The 27,895-nt window shown below is 50.9% G+C and overlaps 1 protein-coding gene across 3 annotated transcripts; it reads right to left on the minus strand.

Moving 5' to 3' along the window:
• Nucleotides 1-27,507, minus strand: UHRF1BP1 (UHRF1 binding protein 1). 3 transcript variants are annotated; one of them, XM_418025.8, is made up of 21 exons: nt 27,456-27,507; nt 18,018-18,180; nt 16,681-16,719; nt 16,172-16,263; nt 15,807-15,996; nt 15,511-15,651; nt 14,772-14,942; nt 14,173-14,350; nt 13,718-13,804; nt 13,029-13,193; nt 12,392-12,534; nt 11,105-11,246; nt 10,449-10,642; nt 8,331-9,874; nt 7,917-8,113; nt 7,265-7,416; nt 7,018-7,165; nt 5,800-6,065; nt 4,904-5,012; nt 4,190-4,305; nt 1-3,740 (listed from the first exon to the last, which is right to left on the minus strand). In XM_418025.8, exons 1-21 carry the CDS (start codon nt 27,497-27,499, stop codon nt 3,615-3,617), a joined length of 4,407 nt encoding a protein of 1,468 aa, XP_418025.5. In that variant the 5' UTR covers nt 27,500-27,507; the 3' UTR covers nt 1-3,614. The 3 variants fall into 3 exon arrangements, with proteins under 3 accessions (XP_418025.5, XP_046760259.1, XP_015154480.2); XM_046904303.1 differs by having other exon boundaries at nt 20,724-27,507; XM_015298994.4 differs by lacking the exons at nt 1-3,740; nt 4,190-4,305; nt 4,904-5,012; nt 5,800-6,065 and having other exon boundaries at nt 7,017-7,165; nt 7,936-8,113.
• Between the last annotated feature and the right edge of the window lie 388 nt (nt 27,508-27,895).

Genomic DNA, 27,895 nt, shown 5'->3' on the forward strand with positions numbered 1-27,895 from the left:
GGAGGTTAACGAGTTTAATTTATTTTTATGGTTCACAGAACCAATAAATGCATGAGTGGAAATATACTGCAACAAAGATCCAATACTGCCTAAAATTCAAGTTCAGACTTGTACATTACCCACCTGTACATACAGTAATCCCCTTTGAGCACACTTGTAACTATATGTAAAGGATGCTGAGGCCACGTGCTTTTCCTAGGGTAACTGCCATGTAGTTACACAAAGGATTAAGTTGGCTCTCATAACGTAGAGTCCTTAAACAAAAGGCTCTAAAAAGTAAACTTTGCTAATCATCATCAGTGGAGTTTTTGTCCTCCCACACCTACGCCTCGTAGAAAGGAAGGGGATGGTGTTTTACAGTACTTCTCTCACTTAAAGCAGAAGACAGTGGAAGTGATTGAATTCTTACCCAGAACTGGGGCACTCGAGTTGCCGAAGCAAGAGATCTGCTGCCAGCAGCTGGGGCCCAGCTCTGCTCTGTCTGCCCACGTGGAAAGAGAGGTAAGGAGTTCTGTGACGCTGCAAATAGGCGCCACGTCGGAGAAAACCCCTTCTGCCCCATCCATTCCCTACGCTGGCTGGAGATGAAGCTCGACTTCTACTCAAACAAAAAGGCATGAAATGTGAAAGAAGAAAGGAACCTCCCATTTTCAAGCAGTGAATAGAAAGTAAGAATACCATTGCGTCCCACCTAAGGCAAGCCTTCTTGCATTTCTTGCTTCACACAGAAAGAGGAAAGCACAGCAGCATGTAGGTTGACCAAAAGTTCAACTTCTGCTTATGGGCTTCGTGCACTTCATAACGGTACTTACAGTGAGCTTTTGCATATAGGTTTGTTTCACAGCAAGTCTGGAGATACGCAGAGGCTCTGTTACCTCCTTCCTCAATCACTCTGAGAACTGCTCACGAAAAGAGTTTTATTTCACTATGGAAGATAACTTCCATTTCTGACCCCTGCTTCTACTTCTGGATTCTGTGCACGAGGCAGTATTGGTGAAGGAAATGCCCGCTGATGCTTAGAAAGTTAAAGTGCATTTTCCTCTACAGAACAGGCCTGACAGGCTGCTCCGGAACGTTCCTCCATCACACGCAGCAACGCAAACCCGAGCTGTGCACCGAGCAGGGATGGGGCACAACAGCAAGGCTGTCTAACAGGAACCGGGGGGAGAGGGCACAGCAAAGCCTCTCTGAGGAGGAGGGAAAGCAAACCTGCGAAAGGCACAGCACCAAACGTGGGCTCCAACCCGGGCAGAGTGGGCGGCGGGCGCAGAGCCCTCTGCCAAAGGGAAACTCTCCTCCCTTCCATTCATTTGTGCCGCCCGCTTCCAGTTTCCAGAAGGAAGGTGAGGCTCTGCTGCTGCTGTCGCAGCTGATTGGAGGTGCGGTCAGTCGCAGATTTGCAGGCAAAGACACCGCAAACACTGCACTACAGCAGCACTCTGCCCCGAGGCCGTTCAGACCCTGCATCCGAGCACTGCTCCCAGTGAACGTCGTCAGGGCCGCCTTCAGCATAACGGAGTCAGACACCAAATCATGCCGATGATCTTAACAGTGACAGCAGACAATCAGCCTCTGTCTCTTCCATACCCTCTGTTACAGAGGGTGAGCTAACAAACACAGCAAGGGACGCTCCCAGCCCTCCACAAACCACAGCCAGCAGCGCCCAACCCTGTGCTGCAAACACGTCCCTACTGCCACGAGAGCTGCAGGAGAGCTCAGACGATACCAGGAGTGTCTGTTGAAGTGTCTGTAAACTGCTCAGCATCTCCAGAGCTGGGCAAAGGGACAAGAGCAAACTCAGCTCCTACATCATTGCTTTCTTTTGCGTAGCTCCCAGGCCTCAGCTGCTCATGGCTTGTTAAATCAGAGGCTGTTCCTTGCATAGCAAGCAGGATTAAAATCTTCTCTTACTTTAGTTAATCTAATTACAACAAAGCGATGCTTACACACACACACACACAAAGAAAAATCCAATAGAAGAAAGTTTTGGGTACTGTGTGCCTTTACACCACCAGAAAATACAGCTGAAATCTGCTGAACTCCCATGAACTCTGCACGCAGTACAGATGCTACATTTAATGGGGAGGGATGGGCGCTCACCCTGAGCACAGCTGGGGGTGAATGTTCCACCATGCTGTACCAGAACAGCACAAATTCTCTGCAGCAGCTTCTCCCTTCACAATTAACTTCTGCCCCTCACGGCTGCTCCTCATTCAGCCTGCAGTCCAATACTACCCAGACCAGCAGAGCAAAGAAACCACACACCCGGTTCCCTGTAGCAGTGCATTTGATCCTTGCACTTCATAAATTACATTTCCTTTCTTAACTCTTAAAATGAGCGTTTATTTCCTCTTTTAGCAGGTTCCCATTTCTTTTTCCATCTGCACTTTCAGAGGCAGTTTCTTTACTAGTTACACCAACTAGTTCAACCACGCAGGCTTTGAGCAAAGGTAAGAATACAAACCCTGCTCATTCCCACCTCCATCACCCATTGAGCAGTCAGCAGTGCCAGCCTGCACCCAGGGGGCCCTGCTCAGCACCCTCCTCCTGACCCACACACCACCATCCCCGCTAAAAGACACCCAACACTGAGCGTGAGCTCAGTGCTATTAAAAACACATGACTCTGTAGGGGTGCAGACAGCTGTTTCTTGGTGTTCCCTCTTTCCACTGGTGAAATTTGGGAAGCAGAATGGTTTGAGGACACCACGTGTCCCAGAGGAAATACAAAGGCCCCATTCTGTGATTCAGCCAAATTCCACCACCTCTATTCTTTGACTGTAAAACTAAAGACAGATTAAACAGTACTTGGTAATGAAATAATGAATTCCTCTTTGCTTCTGCATCAATAAAGCCAAATGTTGCAGGATCGAGAGTGAATCAGACTAAGACTAATACACCACCACCTCTTTTCCCTACTGGTAGAAAAAGAAACCTGAAGGAACTTCTCTTCTATCCTGGCTCTGCTCTTGAGGGGTTGATGAGCTGCAGCTCCCTTCCTCCACACGGGGAAATCCCTTCTGCACCTCCCACACCACTGACCTCAGTTTCTCTCTCTGTGTGACAATACACATGCTTTCACATCACAGCTCCGAGCCACATTTTCTGCCCTACCCATTCTCTGCCAACTCCTCCATGCGGTGTTATTTAACTGCACTCCTTTTGCTGTGCTCTTTGGCACGTGTCATTGGGCAAGAACACAGGGAGGAAGGCTGGAAAAAGCAGAAATCCCAACGCCAACCACCTCCAGGCAGAAGGGCTGGAAGCAGACTGTCACCACCACCGCGTGGACGAAGAGCCACAGTGTCCCCACACCAACTTCACACCTTCTGTCTGCAGACTGAGCACTGCCCTGGTGCAGTGGCAGGTGGTAGCACCATATGCCAGGACAGAGGAAAGTGGCAGCACACGGGTAACTCCCCATTCCTCCCGTGCTGCTCAGCCAAGCTCTGTCCTTTCTTCCTGTATGAAGAGTATTTTGCAGTCACAGTTGGTTTCCACTCTTTGTGACCATCAGTCTCCAGGAGGCTGACCTGTTTAGCAGCAACGTAATCAAACTCGCCGCCTTAGTGCTGGTGGTGGTCTCCACTCCTCCTGAGCAGCTGCAGCCTACTGTCAGAGCTCAAAGAGGGGATTGTATTTCCTAATTTCCTGCAGAAGGCGAGCCTTGTCCATGTTGGCTTCTGCAAGGGCTATTTTCATGTTCTGAAGCTCTCTCTGCAACTCTGGCACTTCCTTTAACTACAAGAGACAGGGAAAAAATGAAAAACAAAGCAGGAGTTTAGAAAGGTAAGCAGCAGGGCAGACCTAACCACAGTGATGTACACACAGAGCTCACTGACAGCAACCCAGTCTGATTTGCAAAGTACTTCTAACTGGTGCCTGAGGACTTCCATACCCGTCACCAGAGCCAGCCTAGGCTGCCAGAGATGCATTTCTAATGACTACTTTCTCTTAAGACTTCCCTTCACATTTCCAGCCATAGGAGCAAGGCCTGCAGCAAGCTAGCTGGTCCCTGAATTCTCTGAATGCCCCGTAAAAGGAGGTACAGACTGCTTTTGTGTGCGCTCCCTATCTGCAACACACCACACCTACCAGTAACTGCAAACAGATGCAGACAAAAGACCTCGTTTTCCAGCCTACTGCCAGCTATCTGGTTGTCTAGACAGCAGCAGGCAGCAGTGACTCACCTGCAGTCCACGTATCCCTCCTGCTGGTGCTGCCAAAACACACTGTGCTGGGGCCTGCTGGTCCTGAACAACTGACACAGGTTTTTCCAGTTTCGCTGAGCCCTCCCCTTGTGGAGCTGGGGAAAAAAAAGCATGGGGAATATTTTGGGTGTAGGTATTTATAGGACACGATTCTTAGGACTGAAAGACAAACCTGGATGCTCTTTTTGTCTTAAACAGGGAAAAAAGATCTATATCTTATCCCCATTTTAGAACGGAGAAGCCAAGGGAAGATGCAGAAGTGTGTGTGGCTGTATGAGCTCAAGGAAACAGCAGGCATGAATGCAGGCTGCCCATTCACTGCTTTAGGTATTAATCTGTTCTGCCCGAGGTATCAAATTTCCTGTCCAAACAATACAACAAAAGCAGAGGGGTAGGAATGCCTGCAGCCAGCAGCCAGCCCTGCAGAGCAGCCAAGGGCTGCAGATGCTGGCACTGAAGGCAGAAGATTATTTGCCCATTCTGGCAGAAGGGACTGCAAGAATCAGAATTAGGGACAGCACACACAACAGAGTGCATCCTTCCCAGCATCATTTCCCATCACATTAATGCCCATCACCAGGGCATCCTTCCCATCGCATTTCAGCTCCAGCCTCCTCTCTAGGATCAGGCCCAGCAGAGCACTACCTCCAAGCAAGGCCTGGAGAATAAAACTCATTTCCTGACATTTCTGACCTGTTAGGTAGAAAACTCCATCATCTCTGCGCTTCACAAGGACGTGATCTACTGCCAAGGTGATAGGAACAGGGCCAGGGGAGGTGGGGTATATCTGGGGGCTGTCATCCTGAGAAATTAAAACAAGAAAAGGCAGGGAAAAATAGATTAACTGCTGTGACAGCTCTGGCAGCCCTGCAAAGGGTTCCCGTTGCCCCCAGCCTTCACAGGGGTAACAGTACCAACTGGCAGCACTGGCAGAGCTCACCAAGGTCACCCACCATATGGCAGAGCCTGGCTTTATTTACACAGAGCTGCACGAGAGACTGAATTTGTGCAGAAAGGACTCACAGGGATCACAGCACAGTTCTGCCGTGTCCAGAACCAAGGCTGGGAGAGGCCGTCTCCCCTCAGATTACTCTCACAGTTGTCCTGCAAATTCCTGATTCAAAAGCCCATTAAAATGGAGGCAGTATCTCTCAGTCTGGAGATTCTCATGTTGCTGTGGTTCCTGCCTGCCCGTGGAGCAAACTTATTGCTTTCAGAAAACCAGTTTTGTCCCCCCCTTTACATCAACCAGCTGTTACATAACGTGGTTTTTTCTTTACACCCTTACCAAAAAGGTCAAATAATTCTTATTTCACACAAGCACTTGGGGAAGAGGTATGTAATTCTCTTTCCCTTGAGTCTGCAAATATGTCACCAACACAGCTGGGGAGAGAATGTGAACGTCAGGCTCCTGTTTCTCCACAGTCTGAGCTTGTGTTACCCATTTGTCCATCAGAAACAAAATAAAACACCATCAGGGAAACAGGACCTTTGCAGAAAGCCCCAGCAATCCCACATCATCCTTTCCCAAGCAGAACATTGCAGCTGAGCTCCATTCAGGATCCCACCTCGGTTCCCCGCACACCCACCTTCAGTGTGATTTTGGCATCCACGACTTCAATCTCCATGGGGATCACCTCTGGGATAATTTCATCCTCCAGGAAGGGGCCGAGGTTGGTAAGGAAGGACATGAAGAACTCTGCTGTGTAACTATGGACCAGCATCTGAAGGAAGCCGTTCTGGACAGCGAGTGGGGAATGCACAGCAGCATGAGGTCCTGCTTCAAGACGCAGGCACACTTCTGGCTGGGTCTGAGCAGCTTCGGGGGCTGAAGGCTTCTCCACGTCTGCATCTCCTGAAGCAGAAAGAACCATGGAAGCACAGAGTCATTAAGGTTGGAAAAGAGTGCTGAGGCTGCAGTCCAACCCTCAGCCCATCACCAAAATGCCCACTAAAGGACATCACTAAAAGACCTCACAGCAGGAGATGGCATCAGTAGTAAGGGATATGGTCACAGTAGGTCTCACAAGAAATCATAGCATGGCCTGGGTTGAAAAGGACCACAATGCTCATCGGTTCCAACCCCCTGCTATGTGCAGGGTCGCCAACCAGCAGACCAGGCTGCCCAGAGCCACATCCAGCCTGGCCTTGAATGCCTGCAGGGATGGGGCATCCACAGCCTCCTTAGGCAACCTGTTCCCATAACAGATAAGACCAGCTTTCAAAGCACTGCGAGTTCATATCACAGAAGCTACCACCAGAACCAGGCTCCTTAATCCCTCAGACCCACCCACCTCTCTCACCATCTCAGCACATTACAAAACCAGCCTTCATTCAGCATTTGCACGGGTTGAACAAAGCCTCTCAGCCTCCCAAAGCTGCTCACCACCACCACCCAACCTTGCATTCGTTGTGCCCCCTCGTGGCTACAGACAGCACGGATAACTAACAGTCCAACTTTGCAGGTTTGCACTTAGAAGATACGGGTTGCAGCTGCTGCTGTGCTTTTCATTTGTTTGTTTCTTTAGAATCCAAATACATCTGCAGGGAGTGCCCCAGCCCAGAAGGGTGATTCTCAGTGCAGGGATAATTTGAGGTTTCCCTTGGGAGCTTTATCTCCCTTTTTGCTGATTTCATGCATCCCAGAAGAAATTCAAACATTCCCTATGAAGGATGAGAGTTGCACTGTGCTGGACACCACACAGCCCGACTGTACGGTACCTCAGCTTTGTGAACATTGAAGTTAGGATGGAAGATCCCTTGGGGGCAGCTGGCACACCAGCCAGTTGTAAAAGCCAGAACCTTACCCACGTAGCCACGCAGGTACTGCCACATCCCAACATTGCTCAGGTGCTCTGGAACCACATTCCTGACTTGTACAGCAACAGACAAATCATCTCCTCGTGCCTCTATTGCACAGTTCACCTCCTTCATCTTCAGTACGAGGACGGACACCTGGAACAGAGAGGGATGAGCTCAGCCAATGGAACACAGCCCCGTGGTTCACTGCAAGGTTCAGCCAGAGGCAGCATCACGAAGGAACAAAGCCCTGACCAGCTGCAGGCTGGGCTCCTCGCTCTGTGAAGCCGAGCTGTTTATTTCAGGAGATGCTCCACTCTCATCCTCTGCCACCAGGTTTGCTCTGCTGCCCGCATTGCTGTGCACCCGGAGCAGATGTCCTGAAGGGAGAGGGTCCAGGCTGGGCTCTGCAATAGAAGTGCCAACAACAACAGCTCAGTTCTTGTTTCTTTTTTCTGGTTTTAAGCAGTTCTGCCTTAATCTCATGAACCAAACCATCCTCCAGAGAACACTTCCCAGTTCCTTGGATGAATCTAAGCAATGTGCAGCTGCAGTGAGGAATACTCGCTGTGATGCACAGCTTACCCTGCATCCAACCATCCTTTATGAAACCCTCCCCAAAAGCTGTGGGACTTCTGCCCACCTGCACACTGGCTTTCTCTCTACTATGGCCAAATGCCTCAGAACAGCACAGTACCGGTGCTGGGAGAACCCTCCCCACTCATTTATACTCTTCAACTCAAAAAAAGCATCTACAAAAGCATTAAGAGCCACCGTGGGTGAAATGCTCATCATCTTCAAAAGGGATGAGCGGCACAAGGAGTCCTGTAAGAACACAGCATGAGCCACAGCACTGCTAACTGGTGTGAAACGAGAGGGGATGAGCACACAGCTGGACCCTGGTTACCAGAGTCTGTGAGCATTACAAAGCCATCGCTGCCATCGCTGTCCACAGACAGCCCATCCTCAGGACCACTCCCATCCACAGACGTGGTATCAAAGGAATGTTGGGATGCTGTCCTCTTCATGGAGAAGAAACGCATCCGGCTGCTGCCACCCCCGCCTGGAGTCACTGCCCCCTCTTCTGCTTTGGGCACAGAATCCCTACAAAAAAAAACAAAGAAAAGGAAAAAGGTGAACAGCTTAGCACCAGGATTACACAGGTACTGCACTAGACTCTGCATGCTTGCAATGCAGGCTTTGGTGTACTTCTATTATCCCCAGGAGATGAAGGTCTGACATCTCTCTGGTCCAAATGGTACACAAATGGCCTACATCTCCCCTCCTTCCCAGCAGCCTTGCAGGAGGATGGCCCACTCACTTGGCTGGGGGGAGAGAGAGCATTTTCTGCACGGTAGAGGTCATCTTCTCCCGGCTCAAGCTCAGAGCATCTTTTGTTATAGACATAGCTTCTTTGGTGAGGTCCATAGTCACGTGCAGAGCTTCCTTGGTGGCATCCTTTGTGATATGCAGCGCACTAGACAGCTCCACCTCTAGGTTCTTCAGAGGGATGAGCTCTGCCTGGCCATTGAGAGTGGGATTTCCCCCTCCTGGGGGGACAGCACCGGTTGAGGTTGGGCTAATGGGGAGGGCAGGAGGGCTCTGAGGATGGCTGCTGGGCTCTTCTGCTCCTTCTGCAACCAGGGCCTCCACAGCTTCATGTGCTTCCTCTATCAGACCTTTCTCCTCCATGCTCTCACTTGGAGGAGCTGTGCTCAGAGCTCCATCGCTTGCAGATTTGGGAAGCCTCTCCAGTGGCACAGTGGTTACACTGCTGTCTGTGTTTCCAGCCTCATTGTCCTCTGGGACCTCTGTGGTACTGCATGTCCCCTTTTCTGAACCACTCTCAGACTTCTGCTCCTTCTCCTCAGCTGCCAGTCCCTCCTTGCTGTCTGAAGGGGAGAGCTCCGACTCTATCAGGCTCGTTGTATCTGAGTCGAGGGATTTGGGTTCCAAGCAGGAGCCTGGTGTGGGGTTCATGAGCAGGGCCACTTCAGCACTGTGGAACATAACTCCTACCGAAGCAGACATGGGATCTAAAGGACACCCAGTCACCTCCTGGGTATCTTGGGTCAGCTGCTCCTGTAGTGTCTGCAGAACTTCTTTCATCCTGAGCAGCACCAAGTATTGGTAGTGGTTGAGACGAACTTTGACGTGAACAGAGGAGCACAAAAGCACATGGATATCAGCAGAGGCTTCCAGCTCTTTGTCATCCACTCCATCATTAAGCTCACACTCAGATTCTCCCAAGGCATCCATCGTCTCTGGGGCCTTGTAGATGCTCTTCAGATCCTGGTCGGTTCTTGACCTCTGACAAACCCCACGCTCTCTGGACTGGTTCTCATTCTCGGTGTGATTGCTAAAACTGGCAGAAGGCTTGATTTTGAAATCGGAGACAGATGATGGCTGTCGTTTAGATATCTGAGCCTGCCCCCATCTCTTGGGAAAACAGGCCCAAACGGAAAGGGGAAACGGGTCAATAAAGCTAAGGGCTCTGCCCTTTGAGCTCTCAGCACCCTCGAAGTCCAGGGAAAGCTCAGTGAAATTCACAGACCACAGATCTTCAGAGGCGGAGGTTTTGCGCAGCGGCTGAGGAAAATTCTGAGGTCTGTCATCCACCTGATAGGCATGGCGCAAGAAAAGGGTATGGAGGAGGTTAAAATTGTCCTGGGACCGTGGGAACTGGGAGTAGCTGGAGTGGAAGAATTCCGAACCAGCAAATTTACGGAAGAGGCTCTGCAGGTCCTGGCAGCTGCATAAGGGGGCATGGCGGGTGTTGGTGGCCGTCATCTCTGACGCGTGGATGCAGAGTGCCTGCGGACGATCCCGATGGTCAGCGACTTTCTTCTCCACAGGGATGCTGAGCTACAGGAAAGAGAAAGATGTCCCGAGTAAAGCAGCAAGAGGGGAAATCAACAGAACCCCATTCTGGCCATTTACACAGAAATTCAGCTGTGGAATATGTGAGCAATTGAGAAGTCTTGGTGCCTACTGAAATCCCAAGAGCTGAGCTAGATTCGCAACACATTCTCATTTGAGAAATCGAATAAAATTTACCTATCAGGGAAGATAAATGAGACACAAGGAAAATATCACCTAGAGTAGTCAATGGCAAGTGCCATAGGATGTCAATGCAACAGACATGTGCCTGTAGGGAATGGAATGAGAGCCAAAGGAACTTCCAAAGCCCAGAAAGCAACTTCTGGTTACCTGAACCAGCAATTCCTCCTTGAAGCTGCTTTCATAGCTACTGACTGTTCTGAAGTAGAACTCAAACGCTCGTTTTATGGCCCACAGATGAAAACAAAACCAACACAAGCACTGGACAGAAGAAAGGTGGAGGTTTTGTTTGCTCATCCTGGACTCCAGCTATTCCCTGGTTACTTCCACCACAGACAGGGAGAGGACACTGCTGTGAAAAGGAGGAAAGGAATGGTACCTTCAGCTGGAAGCCGTCCAATCGAACATCAACATGCTCATCACGTTTGCCTGAGTCCTCCAGCTTGTAGATGGCTTTGAACTGCTCCAGGCTGCGATAAAGATCCAGACAGAAGAGGTTGATCCAGAGCATGCTTGCTGTATCCAGGGTCAGCGTCAGACCATTCAGCTGTACATACAGGTTTGGGCAAGGAACTGGAACAAAACACAATCAAATTCAGTACCTGCACTGAAAACACCAAAGCACGGGGCTTTCACATCCACCTCAGGACAGACCTCGTGGTGAAAGTGAAAAGCTGAGAAGCAGCAGAGCAGTGAGGCATTCCAGGTCTCACACCAGGGCAGCTGCAGAGCGCTCAGAGCTCCCTGGGATCCCAGAACCCCCAGCATTAACCAGGGCAGGTCCTCCCATACGCTCTTGGGTTCATTATTTTCCAAGTACAACTCTTCCTCCACATCTCACACCAGGTAAACTCTACACCACTACCTCAAAGGTCTTCACAAATAATGATTTAGAAAGGCAAGCATGCAAACATCAGGGAACTGAATGGGCACAGACAATCAGAGAATCTTCAAAATCAACACACCTAAAGAATTAAAACACTGACTGACTTTTAAAGAAACTTATGAAAGAAGGTGCTAACCTTGGTGTATTACCTGGAAAGTCTTGATTGTCTGGGAAGTAATACTCTGTGAATTCAATGTGGATTGCAGAGACCTGATCAGGCAGGTTGAGGAATTTCCTACTACACGAAAGCAGGGTGGAAGGTTTCTTACTGTGCTGGCCAGCTGTGGAAACCTGAAAACATAAATGGCATGCAGCTGTACAGAACCTGCATTGGCAAAAGAAAGCATCCCAGTAAGGCTGCAGCCTCCTACACTCAGTGTGCCTCATTTACACATCAAACACACTCAGCTTTCCAGTAATGATTCAACTTTCTTCTGCCTGCTAATGCTGTCAGCTCCTCTCCTTCGAGGGATTCATCTCTTTCTATACACATATATTTTTCCAGTGTTTAAAAGGGGATTACAAACAGGAGGGGAATCAACTTTGTACGAGGGTAATTAGTGATAGGACAGGGGGGAATGGTTTTAAGCTCAAGGAGGGAAGATTTAGGTTGGATACCAGGGGGAAGTTCTTCATAGAGAGCAGTGAGGTGCTGAACAGCTGCCCAGAAGGGCTGTGGATGCCCCACCCCTGGAGGTGTTCAAGGCTGGGTTGGATGGGCCCTGGGCAGTATGGGCCAGTGCCAGATCTGGAGGCTGGTGGCCCTGCCTGTGGGGGGGGTTGGAACTTGATGATCCTTGGGGTCCCTTCCAACCCAAGCCATTCTATGATTCTATGATTTATATCCCACGTCACTGCTATTAAGAACCAGAACAATCAGATTTAGGTGATGTGAATAAACAGAACTGAATCCCATCATAACTTCCCTCAGTATTAACAGCATGCCAAGAAGTGCACGGCAGCGTCTGGTACAGATCATGCTCCCACAGTGGGCACAGGGTGTGTGGATGGAGGGCCTGATCCACTCTAGTGATCCCTTCTGTGCTGGGTCAGAAGGAGTGAGGGCAGATACATTCCTCCTCTGTCAAAACTCCACATCCTCACCGACTTCTCAAACACACAAAATCTTTTATCCTGGGTTTGCCTTAAGGAGGTTTGAAAGTGAACATGAAGTCAAAGAGAGCAGAAACTCTGTGGTTCTTCATGCAACTTCCTCTGCACGTGACAATGATCAGCACTTCATGCCTGTTCTGACAGCTGCACAAGCAGCACAGTAATGGCATTTGGGTTCCTTGGTTGTAGAGCCTTGATTGGCCCGGATTAAGCCACATTTGTGCCACTGATTTGCGCCACTGATTTGCATCATACCCAATCAAATTTCCTTCTCCAGAAACAAACCCCACAGGGATGACCCCAAGCACTGCTCAGACCCCCACCTGGTGAACATCCAAGTCGTCCACACGCAGCAGCACACAGCTGGATCGCAGCCGGTGCCACGGAGGGTGCCGGAGCTGGGGCAGACTGCAGGGGGGTCCACGGCCCCTCTCTAAGGGGCTCTTATGAGGACTCGACAACGTATCTGCGGGGATGGGAAAGCAGAAGGGTTTTACTCAACTCCTTTGTAGTGAACGTCGATGTCAAGCCCGACACATACGTGCTTATGGAGCAGAATGAACAGCCCCAGGATTAGAAACAGACGGGCACAGCCAGGCAGGAAAAAAAGTCAACACTCAGTGCTTGTAAAGGAGAGACACTGTGAAAGATGAGCAAGATCTGCAGCAACAGAAGGTCTCCAGCTACACTTCAGCCACCTTCTGCTGCTCAGGCCGTTTCATTTACTTATTATATATTCACTTAAAGAGGAAAAAAATAAGCAAGGTCTGTCCATTCTTGCTGCAGTATTATTCCAATATAAAACCCACTGTACTTTGCCATTAAACGTATGATTTCTGTGTGCTATGCAATTCCGAACAACAGATCAAGGTGCTAAGAAAGGGAACTGGAGATGGTGCTGGATGGAGAACAACTGCTACCACCTCCAGCTTTATCAGGAGTTTAATCCAACATCATTACCTGCTTTCTTTTTGAAGGGAGAAAGTGGAGTCTTGGCAAAGGCAGCATCCATTTCTTCATAATGCTTCTCAACCTTGCTCTGAAATTCACTGATCAGCCTTTTTGCCCACTGTCCCCGCGTCTCCATCGCCTCACTGTACCTCACCCAATGCTTGCAGCCATCTCCTGCATTAAAGCAAACACACCAGCTTTAGAATTAGGCTCCTGCATACTCACAACCCTCTAATTCCCCTTAAACCAATATCAATCTGGAAAGCATCTCCCTTGACTGGTATCACATTCTGGTGCCACCCCCACCAGCGTTTCAAACACAAGCACTGGGAAGGATGCCATGGTGACACTTTTTCTTCCATCCTCAGTTAACCAACGAACAGATTTTCTCCTGGGATACAACCCTTTCTCAGGGATTAGCTCAGAACCAGGTCCTGAGCTTAAGCAACCAAAAAGAAATCCAAAGCTCCAACCTTATGGTTTTATGACAGGCAGCACCTCATTCCTTTCTTTGCACTCTGCCAACAACTTGTCAATCTTCCATCAAGAGGCAAATTGGATCAACCCTGCCCACGAGGATTTAAGATCCAGGCCCTTTGCACAGCCCTTTCTTCTTGCCCTGCCTGAAGCCTCACAGCATCACTATTCTTCAAGTTCTTTTTCTCTCTCTCCAAGCTGGGAGGACACACTCCCCTTACCTGCCCTATGGAAAGGATAATAGTCAAAAGCCATCCTCCTGAAGGTCAGCTGCATAGCACCTCCCAGCATCCCATGCTTCAAAGTGCCTGTGAGAAATGGAATGAAGAAAACTGTGATCAGCTCTGCAACCCAAGTCCTGACTCAGGATAATTCAGAACAATGCTACTTTGATTGCCATCACTGTTACTATGGCTGATATCTGCTTTTAAAGAGCCCTATCAGAATCTCGTCCTAGGGGAGGAAAAGGGCAACTGAATGTAACAAGGCAACAGTTTATACCATAAGAACCAGATCTAGAATCTCAGATACCAAATCACAAGACCCCACTGCTTTTCAGGCTCCCATTAATTACACTTCTCACTACACCAATCAGGAGAGTTTCAAGAGGAAAATCCTCCTTCAAGAGAGAGAAGGACTGCATTGTTTTTTTCCTCCTGATGCTGCTCTCTGTTACCTGACTCTCGAGTGTGGCTGTCATCACAAATGTGCAGATCCAGGCGTGAGATGAGGAGGTGGTAGGATGACTCCTTCATGTCATGTTTATCGAAGTACTGACCAATGCTGGTTGCATTTGGGCTGACTCCAAATGGTTGAGACCAGGACTGCTGGGTGCTGGGAGGTGGTGGTGTCATCTGTTAGGAAACAACAAGCTTGGTACCTTGGAAGATGTTCTAAGACTGAAATCAAAAGGGCAAAGTACTCCTGATCCTCCCTCCATGTAATCTCACTGCACAACGTGCATGGCCCTCCTTGCCCAGAGCTTCCACTGGCAGTGATATTCCTCTTCCCTCTCTAGAAACACTTTTTGTCCTCTGCCCTATGTATTTATTGTATGACATTCATCAATCAGTTACTTAGAATGGGATCTGGGGTAAAAATATAAACAAGTGGTAAGGGATGTTCAAGGTTACTGCTACGAGCTGCTGCTTTAAGGCTCTCACAGACTGCTATGCTGTAATGTAAAACAAAGGAGAACAGCAGCAAAAAATCAAGAGCTCTCCCTGTCTTTTTCTCTTCCCTGAAAGGCCAACACCCAAATCATGGCTCACTCACCTGCACAGAGTCTGGTGCCAAGCTCTTCCTCTGCTGAGCAGACTTCTCCATGGCTTCACTCAGAGACTCCGCATATTTCATCATTGCTTTCAGCTGAGAGTCTGTCAGCACCCAGAGAAGGTCGTCAAGGAGAAACATCAGCTTCGATGCCATCACATTGCAATCTTTGGTCTGAAAACAGCAAGAAGGTGTCAAGGACCAAGAATTGCTCACAGTACACTCAAAATACACAGAAGCTGTAGCACGAAGTAGAGATGCTGCTCTGAAATCCATCTGAGAGAGAAGTTAACTCATCTGGTGGGTGCCCACATTGCTCTCATCTGAGAAGGAAAGGAGTCAAAGCTGCCTTCTCTTTGGAAGGGAACTGCTGGCCATTTAAGACAGAAAAACAAGAGATGACAATTTCTTGCAGCTTCTCATCACATCCACTCATCATCACATTTCTGCTGACAGCCAAAGGCAAAGCCAGCAGACTTCCAGCTCCCAATAAAGAGATGACAGATCTCCTTGGGACGAGAAAACAGATTTTAAGACTTGCTCCACACACATTATTCTCCCCTGGGAAACAAACTGCTCTGACGTTCGGTTACAACACAGCTGTTTCCAACAGAAAGCAGAGCAATACATCAGCTCAGGCTCAGTACTTGTGAAGGAAACGAAGCCTGGCTGAGGGACGTGGGAGGAAATGTGCATCATCACTGCAGGGAATGCAGCTCCAAAGGATGGGTGAAACGCTCACCCTTCTCTTGAGAGAGATCTGTATCCTCCCCTGGTTCGTAATGAGTCTCAGAGGAGTAGTAACAGGATCCTGATCACCATTGTCAGTCGCATCTGCTTCAATGCGGAGTGTCTGCCAGGTGAGCTCTTTGAACGTCAAAACCTACCCAGAAAGAGGAAAATAGGGAAATGCTGAGATGTGCATCAGCTGCCAGGATCAAACCAAACCCTTTAAGGACACAGAACGAAACATCTTTCCCCTGCAGTCCCCATACAAAAGCAGGGGTGTGCCCCATATGAACACTGAAGGCTCCTTACCTCCCCTCTCTGTGGATCAGTGATGCGGGTGAGCCGCAGGTCGCTCTGCTGCCAGTTGGGGTTGACGCTGTAGCCTTGAAGCTGCCATAGCTCAAAAGAAGCATGAAAGGCCTTGGAGTGAATCTTGATGGTGATGGAATTTACAACAATAAACATCCCCTCCACCACCTTTTCAGCAAAGCCGTATTCACTGCAAAGAGAAGATTCGTTAAGTCACTGGGGAGAGACTGCAGAATGTATGGAGAGCCTCCAAGGCTTGTAAGCAACATCACAACCACTAAAACCAGAACCCCCAGAGGTCAGTGGTTAACCTTCAAGAACAACAGCCCATACCCACACCCCAGCATGGGGCTCAGGGGTCTGACCTCTGGCCGGCTGCAAGCGCAATGGGAGACTGTCCATTGGGTGGCCGAGGCTCTTCACATGTCCGCATCTCTACCTCCACTTTGTCCAGGTACTGGGAAGACAAAACACAGGAGCAGTAAATATATGACCAAGGCTCAGTGTCAGCCTTACACCCTCAGGTCTGGGACTCCAGGCCCGCTATGACCCCGCTGTGCCATCTCACATCCCCCAGTTCTCACACCATCAATGCCAGAATGGTTGGGTGATCTGAATCTCCACAGAAGTGGGGGAAAACAAAGAGCAAAAAGCAGGCAAACGTTGCTCTGGACTTCAGCAGGAGCTCAGCCCAGCTGTGCCCTGCAGGGAAACGGGAATCCCACAGGAGGTCACCCACCTTCTAAATGAACTATTCTCAGGATTCCCCTCCCCCACTGCCCCAAAGGCTTCAGGCTGCCATTGGAGCATGCACTTCACTGTTTCCTTTCACAGAATTAGGAAGAGAAGGAACAAACAAGAGAATAAACATTACCAAACAGATTGGGTGCGTTTTCAGTTTTGTCCACTGGATCTGAAACAATAAAGGTAAGATTGCAAGAGTCACCTTTGCACTGGAAAAGCCAGGAAATTGCAGGGAACCACCTGAGCTCCAAGTTCTGCTCTGAGAAATGCCCATTGTGACATCCCATCATCTCTAAATCCGGGTCAAACAGGCTCAGAAAGGGAAGTGAGAAGACATTCCAGCTGCCAGCCCTACAAGCCCAGCCCAGCTTTTGCATCTTGTATGTCACCACGAGTAACAGATGCTCAGTAGGTCAAATTCAGATTCCTCCCCTTCCTTTATGGAAAATGTTCTTGTCCATACAGCATTTACCACTAATTGCTGCCACTGCTGGAAGTCAGGTCACCCTTCTGAAGACTCCACACAAACCAAAATGATCCTACTTGATTTTCTTGCAGCCACCCTTACTCTGCAGTTCTTGTACAACGGAGGACAAATGTGTGGTGCTATATTAAGCAGATCTGACTCTAAAAACAGATAGAACAGATCCGATGAGTAAGACAGGCTCAGTTTGATTCTCACTTGGCAGAGCAGAACCATCACAGCAAGTCTCCTCCGTATCCTAAAGAACTGTGCACTCAAGTGATGCAGCTATGCTTAGAACCAGCTGAGATCAAACAGTCTGGCATTTCACATCAACTGAAAAAAAGACCAATTTTGTGCTGCAAAAAACACAAGGAGGAAAATTTCTAAGAGGGGTCAGAGTGCAAAAGTGCAACTGTCCATGCGTGCCCAACCTCAGCCATTGTGCACATACACAGCCAATGGTGGCTGAATGAGTGCGGGGCGTACTGCTTTTCACGTGTGCCATTCACATATTTCTTAAGAGCTGCATTTTCAACAATGAAGACTTCAGCTCAATTTATTTTATGGTGCCTCACAGCATCATTAGGCTTTCGGATAACAGCACTCCATTTGTCTCTGCTTCCTATTCCCAGTGGAGGTCTGCGTTGATTCCTTAGCACTATAAAACAAATCAGTGGGGATGAGGGAAGACACAGAGAACCGCTCAGCTTTCAAAATAACAGGAAAGTGGAGGAAATGGGGAAACAGAAAGGTCTGTAAAACCCCAAGGGGTTTTACCCGGGGGTAATGAGCAGGGAGTCTTTCTTCACCATTTCTTCTAAAGAACAGCACCAGGTCATCAACTAAAACTAATACATACAGGCTTGATACGAGCAAAAGCAAGCACGCAGTTGTGCTGTGAGGCTCTCTGCCTGGATATGCTCTGGATATGAAGTAAAGGGTGAATTAAATGAAGGGTGTGGATCGAACCCAGGGACGCCATCACAGCCCCCTCTGCTCACCCTGATGGACGCCTTGTTGCAGTAGACCCGGGTGATTGCAAGCCAGGTGGGCAGTTCCAGCACATTCTGCAGCACCTCCTCATCCAGCTCCAGGTTGGTCAGCTGCCCCTGCCCCTTCAGGGTGCTCAGGTTGATTTTGTCTGGAGAGAGATTCTTGGTGAACCTACAAGAAAGGAAAGGGGAGACTCTAAAAACAAGGACAAGCAGCGCTGCTGAGACCCACAGAGCCCTTCAGAAGGGTACGTTAAGTGAAAAGAATCTGCTCTTTTCTTCATTAAAGCATTTTGACATTTTTAGACCCAGAGCAAGTTGGTTTTTCCAAAAAAAAAAAAAAAACCAACCCAAAAAACCCTTTACATTTTGACATTTGAAGGGACTTTATTGATATTTTCTGTTTAAATCAAATTCAAGGAACTGAAAATTCCATCTAAAGCCCTGGAAAGGCAGAACTCAGCAGAACTGCCTTAGGACAGAAACAAACCCAACCCACAGCCAAACCACAACAGGAGAACAGCTCTGCCCCCTCTAAGAGTGCCAAAGCAGTGATGAAGTGCTCTATCGCCCAGATTTGTCTACGTAATGAGGACAGAGGAAAGCAAAAGACCATTCATCAATTACTTTTATTGCTGTCTCTTTAAACGGCAGCCTTGCAAGCTCTCTGGTCAGCAGGTCTGCTGCAACACAACCCTCAGCCCAAACTCCCATCCTTCCCATTGGCATCCATCACCCTGCTCCCTCTGCTCCAGTTCCTCCTCCCAGGGGTTTATTCTTGCATATATTCTGCTATTTCCCTTATGAGCCTGAGATTTCAGTGCAACAGATGGAATGATTCCAGCAGGGCTGGTCAAGAGCAGCATGCTCTGCTGCAAACCTGAAAGCCTCTGACATCATTTAAAACACCACGGACCCATCAGATGTCCTGCCAGCTGATTGACACTGCAGCAGCCAGAGCTTATTTCATAGAATCACAGAATGGCCTGGGTTGAAAAGGACCACCAGGATCATCTCATTTCAGCCCCCCTGCTTCGTGCAGGGTCGCCAACCATCAGACCAGGCTGCCCACATTCCTCTGTGCTAATACTCATTCTAATTCAGCACAGCTCCAGAAAGCAGAAGAAAGGCCCTATTGTCAGCACAACCAGGATAAGGCTCACAGCCACGTCTCCATTCTCTCTCCTCTCCCTGCACCACCGGTGTGGTCCCATTCCCTGGGAAAGGCTCACGGGGCATTGCAGGCACTGCTGAAGGGTGCAGAGGAGAGGAGGATGCAGAGCATTGCTGCTGGGGTGGCAGTGGGTGCAGCCACCGGGCTGTGCTACCAGGTCAGTGCTACTGGCCCTACTGTCAGCCAGCCCAGGGCTTCCTGCAAGAAACCAAAAACCCTTCCAAACCCAGCATTTGGTTAACACAGATGGTGATGAGGTGCTGATGTCAGCCCCACGTTAGGACACAGCAACCCCCACCAGCAGAGCAGCACACAGCACTGTGAATCTGCCCATTGCTGCGCGCTGCCTCCATCCCTCCTTCACAGCACGGTTTGCTGCTGCTGCAGAACCACAGGCAGACACTGTGATGTGCCACCAACCCGAGCCACAGGTGCTGCTGCTGCCAGCATCCCAGGGAAGCTGACACGTTTGCTCCGAGCACGTCGCTCCCTTTGACCTCCTGGTTAAACACACGCAGGCAGGAGGCCAAAATCAACGCAGCATCCCAGCCCTGCACAGAGAAGCACCACGCGGGGTGGGCAGCAGACGCAGCGATGCGCTGGGAGCTGTGAGGTTCGTGCCGAGCCCTGGTGTGCAAACCCAGGCACCGCATTACACCGGATACCTCCGGAGGCAATCTGCTTTGCCCTGCAGCTCTGCTGAAAGCTGCTGTAATCGTGCTCGCTCAGGACTGGGTTTGAGAATAAAGCAGTCACAGTGAGGAAAGCAGCACTGCTGCGCTCCCAGGGCTGCGTGGGGAGCGATGGGCTGCAGCTGTCTGCCATCCTCATCCCAGGCTGAGCGCTTGGGTGGGTGCTGCACAGACAGAAACGTGTCTCAGCAGAGAACTGCTTGACTCAGTGCATATGTATGCCAAAAATAACCCCGGGCGTGCTGGGGAGGAGGGTGAAGCTGTGACATCGGACACTGCGGGAGGCAGCGGTGTGAAACACGACCCAGCCTGAAACAAATGCCTGCATTCATCTGCAGGGAAAGGCTGCAGAAATCCTACGAGCAGATGAGGAGAGCACCACAGGCACTGTGCACGGAGGCACCCTCAGATGTGGGGCACTGTGATGCATCCAACGCACATTAGTGGGGCGTACAGAAGGAGCAGAGATGTATGCCTGCAAACTCGGAAGCTTACAGATGGCAAATTGGAAAGGACTGCTTTGGTCACTGTCAGGGGAAGGGCAGAGCTGTGAGAGCAGACGATTTGAAACCCCTGTTGGCAGGCTTGCTGCATTCATACTCAGGAGCAGCATTTTTGGCAGCACGGATTGCTGGCCTAGAGCAAAATGAATGAAAACGGTGGCTATTAGGAACACGGGCTGTGTGGGATAGTTGCTTTTTTTTCCCCCTAACTCTGGAAGAAGTCATGCAGCACTAAGCCAGTGAACTCACGGGACAGCACTCCTTTTGAGCCTGCTCACATTACCATGACAAAAGTCAGCGAAGAAAATCCTTTCCCACCCTTGATAGAGCCGTCCTGCAGACTCACCAGGGCACTTTGCAGCTGTGTACACAAGCACAAATGCATCCACTCCCATGCCATGAGTGACGGCCTCCTTTCTGGCAGCATCTGCTGGCCAGCAGCTGACAGCCAACGAAGCATCCCAGTCACCTGCACCCACGGAAAGCCTCCAGGTGAATGGCGTGCAGTTAAGATGACAGGAAATACCAGCTGGAAGCTTCTAACAGCTGTAAGCAGGGGAGCCCTGCTGGGCCAAGGCTCCTCCTTATGCCAGTGGTTTGCAGAGGTTTCCCTGCTGTCCACTCTCCCCTGTTGGTGATGATGGAGGCATTACAGTTTTCAATCAGCAGACAGGCGGTTGTGAACTGTGCCATCCCAGTGTCTTGGCAGAACGAAAGCCCTGCTCTTTCCTAAGCAGTAATGCCACCCAGACAAGTGAACCCTCAGCAGCTCTTTGGGACCTGGCTGAAACGCACGGTGCTCTTTAGAGGAACCCTTGGCCTTTAGGATTCCCCCACTGCACGCTGTAGGTGGGCACAGGAGCGTTCCTCTGTTTGCTCCACCATCAGCCTGAGCACACGGACAGGAAACGATGCCACTCCTGCATGACGGACTGCCCCGTTCAACAGCTGGGAGATCCAGAGGCTGCAAACCCACTGACTGCAAGGAGGAGTTTGGCCAGTCTTACAGCTGGCCTTAAGCCAGGCTGTGCCCATAAATAAAGCATCTACGTCCACACCTTCAGCTGCTGCAGCCAACCAACCATACAGACAGAAAACCTCCCCTCGGAGCCCCATCACACAGACCCTCCCATCAGCACATCTTCCGCCTCAGACCTCGTTTGCAATTACCCACTAATCACCGCCTATTGCACGCAACCAGCACCCACACAGCAAAACACTCATTCCTATTAATATCCTCGTTCCTATGGTTATTATATGCAAGAACTAATTAGCAGGACAGCAGCGGCCTCGGTTTTGTTTAGTGCCGTGCAGGGGTGAATAACCCCACAGTGGGTGCCACCACTGCAGATGGAGAAATACTGATCAAAGCTCTGTGTTAGGGCAGCTCCCTTCATGCTGACTCTCGTGAGCCACGAAGGTCGGGGCTGCATGGAGATAAAGTCACGAGTGGCAAAAGGAAAGGTCAGGGAGTGCTGGGGGGGGGGGGGGGGGGGGGCTTTCAAGGAAGACAAGAGCAGAAGCTCTGACTGCAAAACACGTCTGGGAATGAACCGAAAGATAACTCTGGAGGAAACAAAACTGGGCAAGAGATCAGAACTTCTATAAAAAGGGAGGAAAACTGCTGCTTTGGAGGCACATGGGAAGGAGAAGAAAAGCCTTTTCAGGAAGCAAAACCACATAAGTAGGTTCTGTACAACCCCAGAGCCATCTGCCTGGTCACAGTGCTACCCAGCAGTGGGAGATGCAGATCTGCAGCCAAGGAAGAGAACTGAGCAGAAAATGAGACTGACTGATACACGGCGTTGTATGTATGTGGTATGGCCTCCAGTACCAACCCAGGCAGTGCCCCAGCAACCTAATTGCTATAAAGGCATTTAGAATGGGAGGAGGTTTGATTGATACCAAACAAACTGTTGAGATGATGGAAAGCATTGCATCCTATGGAAACCATCCTATGGAAACCAACCTATGGAAACCATCCCATGGAAACCATCCCCATAACTCCAGCTCTGCTGCACCCAGTGCTGATGTACTCTGGGTGGGCAGACAGCAATGTTTGGTCCCGCTGCAAGAAACCTGATGAGCTCACCCCATTCCAGCTGCAGAACACCCTCGTTGCACACTGCATACAGTCAGACCCAGCACCACATCTGTCTGCTCCTTATCAGGTGAATTCAGTGCGTTGCTGCCCGACAATTTCAAAGCAGCAATGGTACCTACAAGCAACGTTCTGCCTTTCCAAGCACCGACTGCACTGATAAAGGGCCAGACCACTCAACAGCCCAAATCCAAGGGCAGAGGCACTCCCACCACAAAATGCCCAAAGCAATTCCTTATCAGCTCTCTCGGCTCCCCGAGCAGTTATCTGCTGCAATGCAATGCAACGCAACTACAGCCAAAGGACTCAGAAATTCAAGTCAAATTGAAACCCTTGAGGACAACCCGTGTTTCCAAGCAGATGAAAGAGACTGCAGCATTCCCCAGGGCTGCCTCCCCGCTCACACACCCAAAAGCACAAAATGACTGCACCCCACATTTAGGGGGGTTTCTTACACTGCCAACTCCTTTGGCACGTGGGGGTTGGTGAAGCACAGCACAGGTTGACTGCAAGGGGCTGAGATGGGGATGCTGGCAGGGTGGAACAGCACCGTGCAGAGGATCGGTTTGGCTATTTCCAGCTCGCTGGCTGGGAGCTCAGGGAGATTTAAATGGCACTGCCCCATGAGGTCTGGAACGCAAAACCTCTGCAGCTGCCAGGGAAATTCCCAGGGCTGACCCTCAAATGAGCAACAGCGCACAAAAGAAAACGAGGAAGAAGCGTATAAGCAAACGCAGCATTCCCACTCCCTCGTGCCGGGCAGAATCCCCACTGCTCACATTATTCATCTGCTGATCTGAGCCGCGGTTTTTCTCTCCCAATGGCAGGAAATCCAAAGCGATGACATAATTCAGAGTCGGCTGAGCAGCAGTGGGCTGAAGGAGCCCCAAAGAAATGAAACAACACACCGAGGAGAGCCCCTCTTGTGAGCACACTGCCTGCAGGGCACCAGCAGCACCGGGAGGTTGCAGTGCATCGCTGCAACGTTCCACCAAGCCCAGCTGCTGCAGGAAGATGCATGCAGCCCGAGCAATGGGAATGCAATTTCTTTTTGCATTAGCAAGAGCCCGTTTAGCATTTCAGAAACAGCACCTGCTGCTCTCTTGAGCTGAGGGGAAGCAGCTGCAAACACCTTGCAGCAGCAGCTGATTTATGCTTCGTCAAATGACAGTGTGCTACAGTGCAGCACAGCAGCCCTGATTAGCATTAGAGATTACTTTCTGTGGAAGATAAATGTCACATCCTGTCATGTGTACGCTCTTTTTCCCCACCCCTGTTTAAACAAGGAATGAGTGGCTGTATTAAGTAACTGCAGGACCTCAGGCTTTTGACTTTGCACACAGAGTTCCTCAATATTTAAATTGAAACAAAAAGCCATAAAGAGGTATGAGTGAGGTAAGAAAACTCCCCTTAGAGGGCTCTGCACAGGGATCTGGATGGATGGGATGAGTTGGGATGGCATCCAGCAAGGCAGTGGGTCACACAGAGCCCATGCAGCAGTGCAGGCTGCTGGTGAGACCTCACCTCAAATAGTGGGCTCAGGTCCCAGCAGGAAGGATGCTCAGATGAAGGTGAAGAGATGAGAAAGATGCATGAGTGTGGGGAGAAGGAGGCGGAGGGGAGAGCCCAGAGCCCCACAGCCACCAGGCAACGAGGTGTCCCATCTCCTTTCTCGGGTGACAAGTGATAGGACACGAGGAAAAGGTCTCAAGTGGCACCAGGAGAGGTTTAGATCAGAATCAGGAAGGATTTCTCTATGCAGAGGGCAGCCAAGTGTTGGAAGGGGCAGCCCAGGGAGGTGGTGGGCAATCCATCCCTGGGGGTGTTTGGAGATGTGTGGCTGTGGCACTGAGGGACACAGTCTGATGATGGGACCTAAGGATCTCAAAGGACTTTTCCAACTTAGATGATGCTGTGATGCCATTACCTGGCTGAACAGGACGCACTGAAAAGCAGGAACAGAATGCTTTGCAGATGGGAAAGTAACGGCTGTTTTAACATCAGTTTTTATCTGCTGGCAGCTTTGTGCTTTCCCCTGTTTCCCAGCTACTTTAGGGCCATTATGGTCTTCTGCAGGAGAGATCTCCCTGGTCTCTGAAGGAGAACACGAAATCAGCTCCAGCTGAAACTGCAACGTGAGCACCAATGGCAGCAGTCTGTGTCCCAGGCAGGGGTCCTCTGGAGGTCCCTTCTGCCCAAATCATGTTATGGTCCGCAGACCTCATCAGCCCATTTCCAGATGTGACCTCCTGGCTTTTCTCCCCACCCACCAACGCTCTTCCCATTTCTGGCAGTTCATTTAGAATCAAGGTCAGGAAACTGGAAGAAACTCAGAGGGTTCCCACAGCCCGGACAGTGACAGCAGGCCCTTCTAAAGCAGAGGGTTTCCAACACGTTGTCCTCACTGAACATCCATTGCTTTGGTTGTCACTGCAAAGCCACAGCTGCAGCTGAGCGTTTGAGCACAGAGCAATGCTGCAAAGCACTTCAGGACAAGAAATGAGAAGCAAACAGACCCGAGACCTCCCAGAGAAGCAGGCAATGCAGGTGGACCACAAGCAGCGCTTGCTTGGAAGGGGCAATAAGAAGTGAATTTTTAAGGCCAGGAAGGGATTCTGAGTTTCTCAGACCCACGTTATTTCATAACAGCACACAGCAGCCTTATTCATCCCTAGCTAAGGCACTGCCTGCAACACCCACATACTTCCAACTGCTAAACTGATCTGGAAAAAACTAAGGATACGCTGTGGGTTATGTGCCAGCAGGGCCTTCATGTGCTGCAAAGGTTACACGCAGCTGCAAAGAGAAAGGGGAGAGGCAAAGCAGTCCTGTCACGGCCCAAAGCACCGTGAGCTGGAGGTGCTGTGCTGAGATGCACTCTGGTTTATGAGGGTCACGTGAAAGAAATGTCATTCGTGCTGGCTGCCTACCTGACCTACATTTCCACATATCAAAGCACTACATCGTGTAGATGGCACTCCACTGTTTTGTTTTCTAGGATATTTTTTGGAGTTCTGCTCCTAAAACCTCTCCTATTTATCCCCAAAGGTGGCTCGAATGCCACGCTGTGCAGCACAGTTCTGCAGCTTCTTCCATGCCTCATCTTCCTCTGTGCAGCAGCTGCGTGGAGCAGCAAGTGACAGCGGATGGCAGGACGGATGGCTGTGCTGCCCTGCACCTGCACAGCTCAGCTTCAGCCTTCATCAGGAAGCTGATGGTGCCCAAACCCCTCATTCAGCAGCTTCCAAAGGTGGGGAAGGAGGAAAACAAAGCAGCCAAGAGAATCAAAGAAGTGATGACAGAGAAATCCCTGCCTTCCGCACATCCCAGCTCACGCACAGCCGCTCTGCCACCAGTGGGGAAACTCAGCTCCACAGATCCCTGCAAGCAGCCACGGGGATCCCATCGGGCACTGATGTGATCCGCTCAGTCTGAACAGTGGTGTGAAAGAACTCCTCCATACTTCCCTCATCTTTGCGCCTCTCTGATCCCTTCCTTGCAAATCTGCAGAGATAGAAGGAACAAAAGCGCACTGCACGCTCCAGATGAAGATACCACAGCAGGAACAAGGAATTGCTTCATATGCAAATGGCAAGCTGCAAATAAAGGCAGGTTAACGACTGAGCGGTGAAATTCTTCCAGGCAAATGAGCACAGCAGAAAGAAAAACCCAAAGGGAGTGCGAAGCAGAGCTATCTGCAGCAAACAGAACAGGAATGGAAAACCATCCTCTTTTTAATACGAGATCGGTGTTCAAAATGCTTTGCTATGAAGTATCTGCAATATTTAAGTGAGAACGGGGCAGGATCAGACCAAGCACCCACAAGCATATGCTTTAACTCCAGGCAAAGTGGCACGGAGGAATAATGCTCAGCTCTGCTCCAGCCCGCAGCAGCTGCTGCTCTCATCCAAGTCTCCCTGCTATGAATCCAAAGGTCGGGAGGCTGCATCCATCTCAGATCCATCTCAGATCCATCGGTGCCATGCTTTGAGATGGAACAGCACAGGAACCCCGGCTATCTGCGATGCCACTTGAATGCATGCGGGCAGCAGCAGGCCCTACTGCACACAGCACTGAGCAGCTGCTGAGCCCGAACCAATGCAGGCGGGCACTTCGTGGAGCTCCATTAAAGTTTGCAGGGATTCCTCCCACGATCCAGAAGCTCTCAGTGCAGCCCTGGGGAGAGGACTCCCAGTTTTAATCCTCGCTCCAGCACTGATCCCATGCAATGCTGGGCTGGTCGCTATGATCTCGTGCCCCTCACTTTACAGCTGGGTCTCTCAGCCAGAGGCGCACAGAGGACTCCACCACCCGCAGCTCACAGCGCACACAGGAGGGCCACAGAAGCGATCCCAGGGATGGGACATCGCCCTGCGAGGACAGGCTGAGAGCTGAGAGAGAAAGGGACGGCCTATAGCAGGGTCTGTGTGACAGGACAAGGGGAAGGGGTCTCAAAGAGGGGAGGTTTAGGTTGGGTACAAGGAAGGTTTTGCAGTCAGGAGAGGCGCTGCACAGAGAGGCGGTGGTGCCGCATCCCCACAGACCCCCGCGGGGCTGCGAGCACCGATGGAGCTGCGGGTGTCCCCGTGCGATGCAGGGAGTGGGAACGGACGGCTTTTAGAGGTCCCTTCCGACTCCGGCGGTCCTACAGCCGCACAGAGCGCCGTGCAAACCCCGCCGGGCGGCAGCGCCGCAGACGGAGGACGCGCACAGAGCAGCGCGGCTCCGCTCCGCACCTCCGCAGGGAAACTGAGGCGGGGGACCCACCCAAGGTCAGCGCACGGCCAAAAAAAAGCCGCCATTCCCACAGCGCTCCTCCGACCTCACCGACACAAACGGCGCCCGAACGCAGCGCGCAGCGCAGCTCCGGGACGGCCGAACCCCCCCGGGACAAACGGCGCGGCCATACGGGCGGACGGACCTCGTGCCCCCCCCACACCCCACGTCGCCCCCCGCAGCGCTCCGCGGGTGCCTCACCGGGACAGGTGCTTCAGGATCTGTTTCTTGATGATGGCGGCCATGCCGCGGCGGGGGGGAGGGGGGCGGGGGGGGTTCAGCGCTGCGGCCGTCGGGCCCCCATCGCCGCTCCTCCGCCGCTCCGCTCCGCCCCGCCCCGCCGCTCCCGCCCGCCCTCTGGCGGCCCCTCACGGCCCCGCGGGTGGAAAAAGCTCCTGTGGAGCCGTTCGAGCAGAGCGCGGAACCGTTACGGGCTGGAAATACCGCCGAGATCCACACTCACCCCCCGCCGTGCCCCACTGACCGCGTCCCTCAGTGCCACATCCCACATCTCCCGCACCCCTCCAGGGATGGCGGCCCACCGCTCCCTGCAGTCCGTGTCGGTGCAGCACTGCTCGTTCAGGGAAGAAGAGTTTCCTTACACCCCGCCCGCCCCTGCCCTGGAGCCGTGTGAGGCCATC

Source organism: Gallus gallus, chromosome 26, assembly GCF_016699485.2.
Source record: "Gallus gallus isolate bGalGal1 chromosome 26, bGalGal1.mat.broiler.GRCg7b, whole genome shotgun sequence".
In the NCBI taxonomy this organism is placed as follows: Eukaryota; Metazoa; Chordata; class Aves; order Galliformes; family Phasianidae; genus Gallus; species Gallus gallus.

What these genes read in the sequence shown, in the direction of transcription:
- UHRF1BP1 (XM_418025.8), bottom strand. Translation starts at nt 27,499, where the DNA reads ATGGCCGCCATCATCAAGAAACAGATCCTGAAGCACCTGTCCCG. An exon ending in AGACAATCAAGACTTTCCAG is followed by an intron (nt 10,643 to 11,104) that starts GTAATACACCAA and finishes GTTTTGTTCCAG; the next exon opens with TTCCTTGCCCAAACCTGTAT. An exon ending in CTCTCTCTCCCCCCAGCCAA is followed by an intron (nt 8,114 to 8,330) that starts GTGAGTGGGCCA and finishes TTTTTTTTGTAG; the next exon opens with GGATTCTGTGCCCAAAGCAG.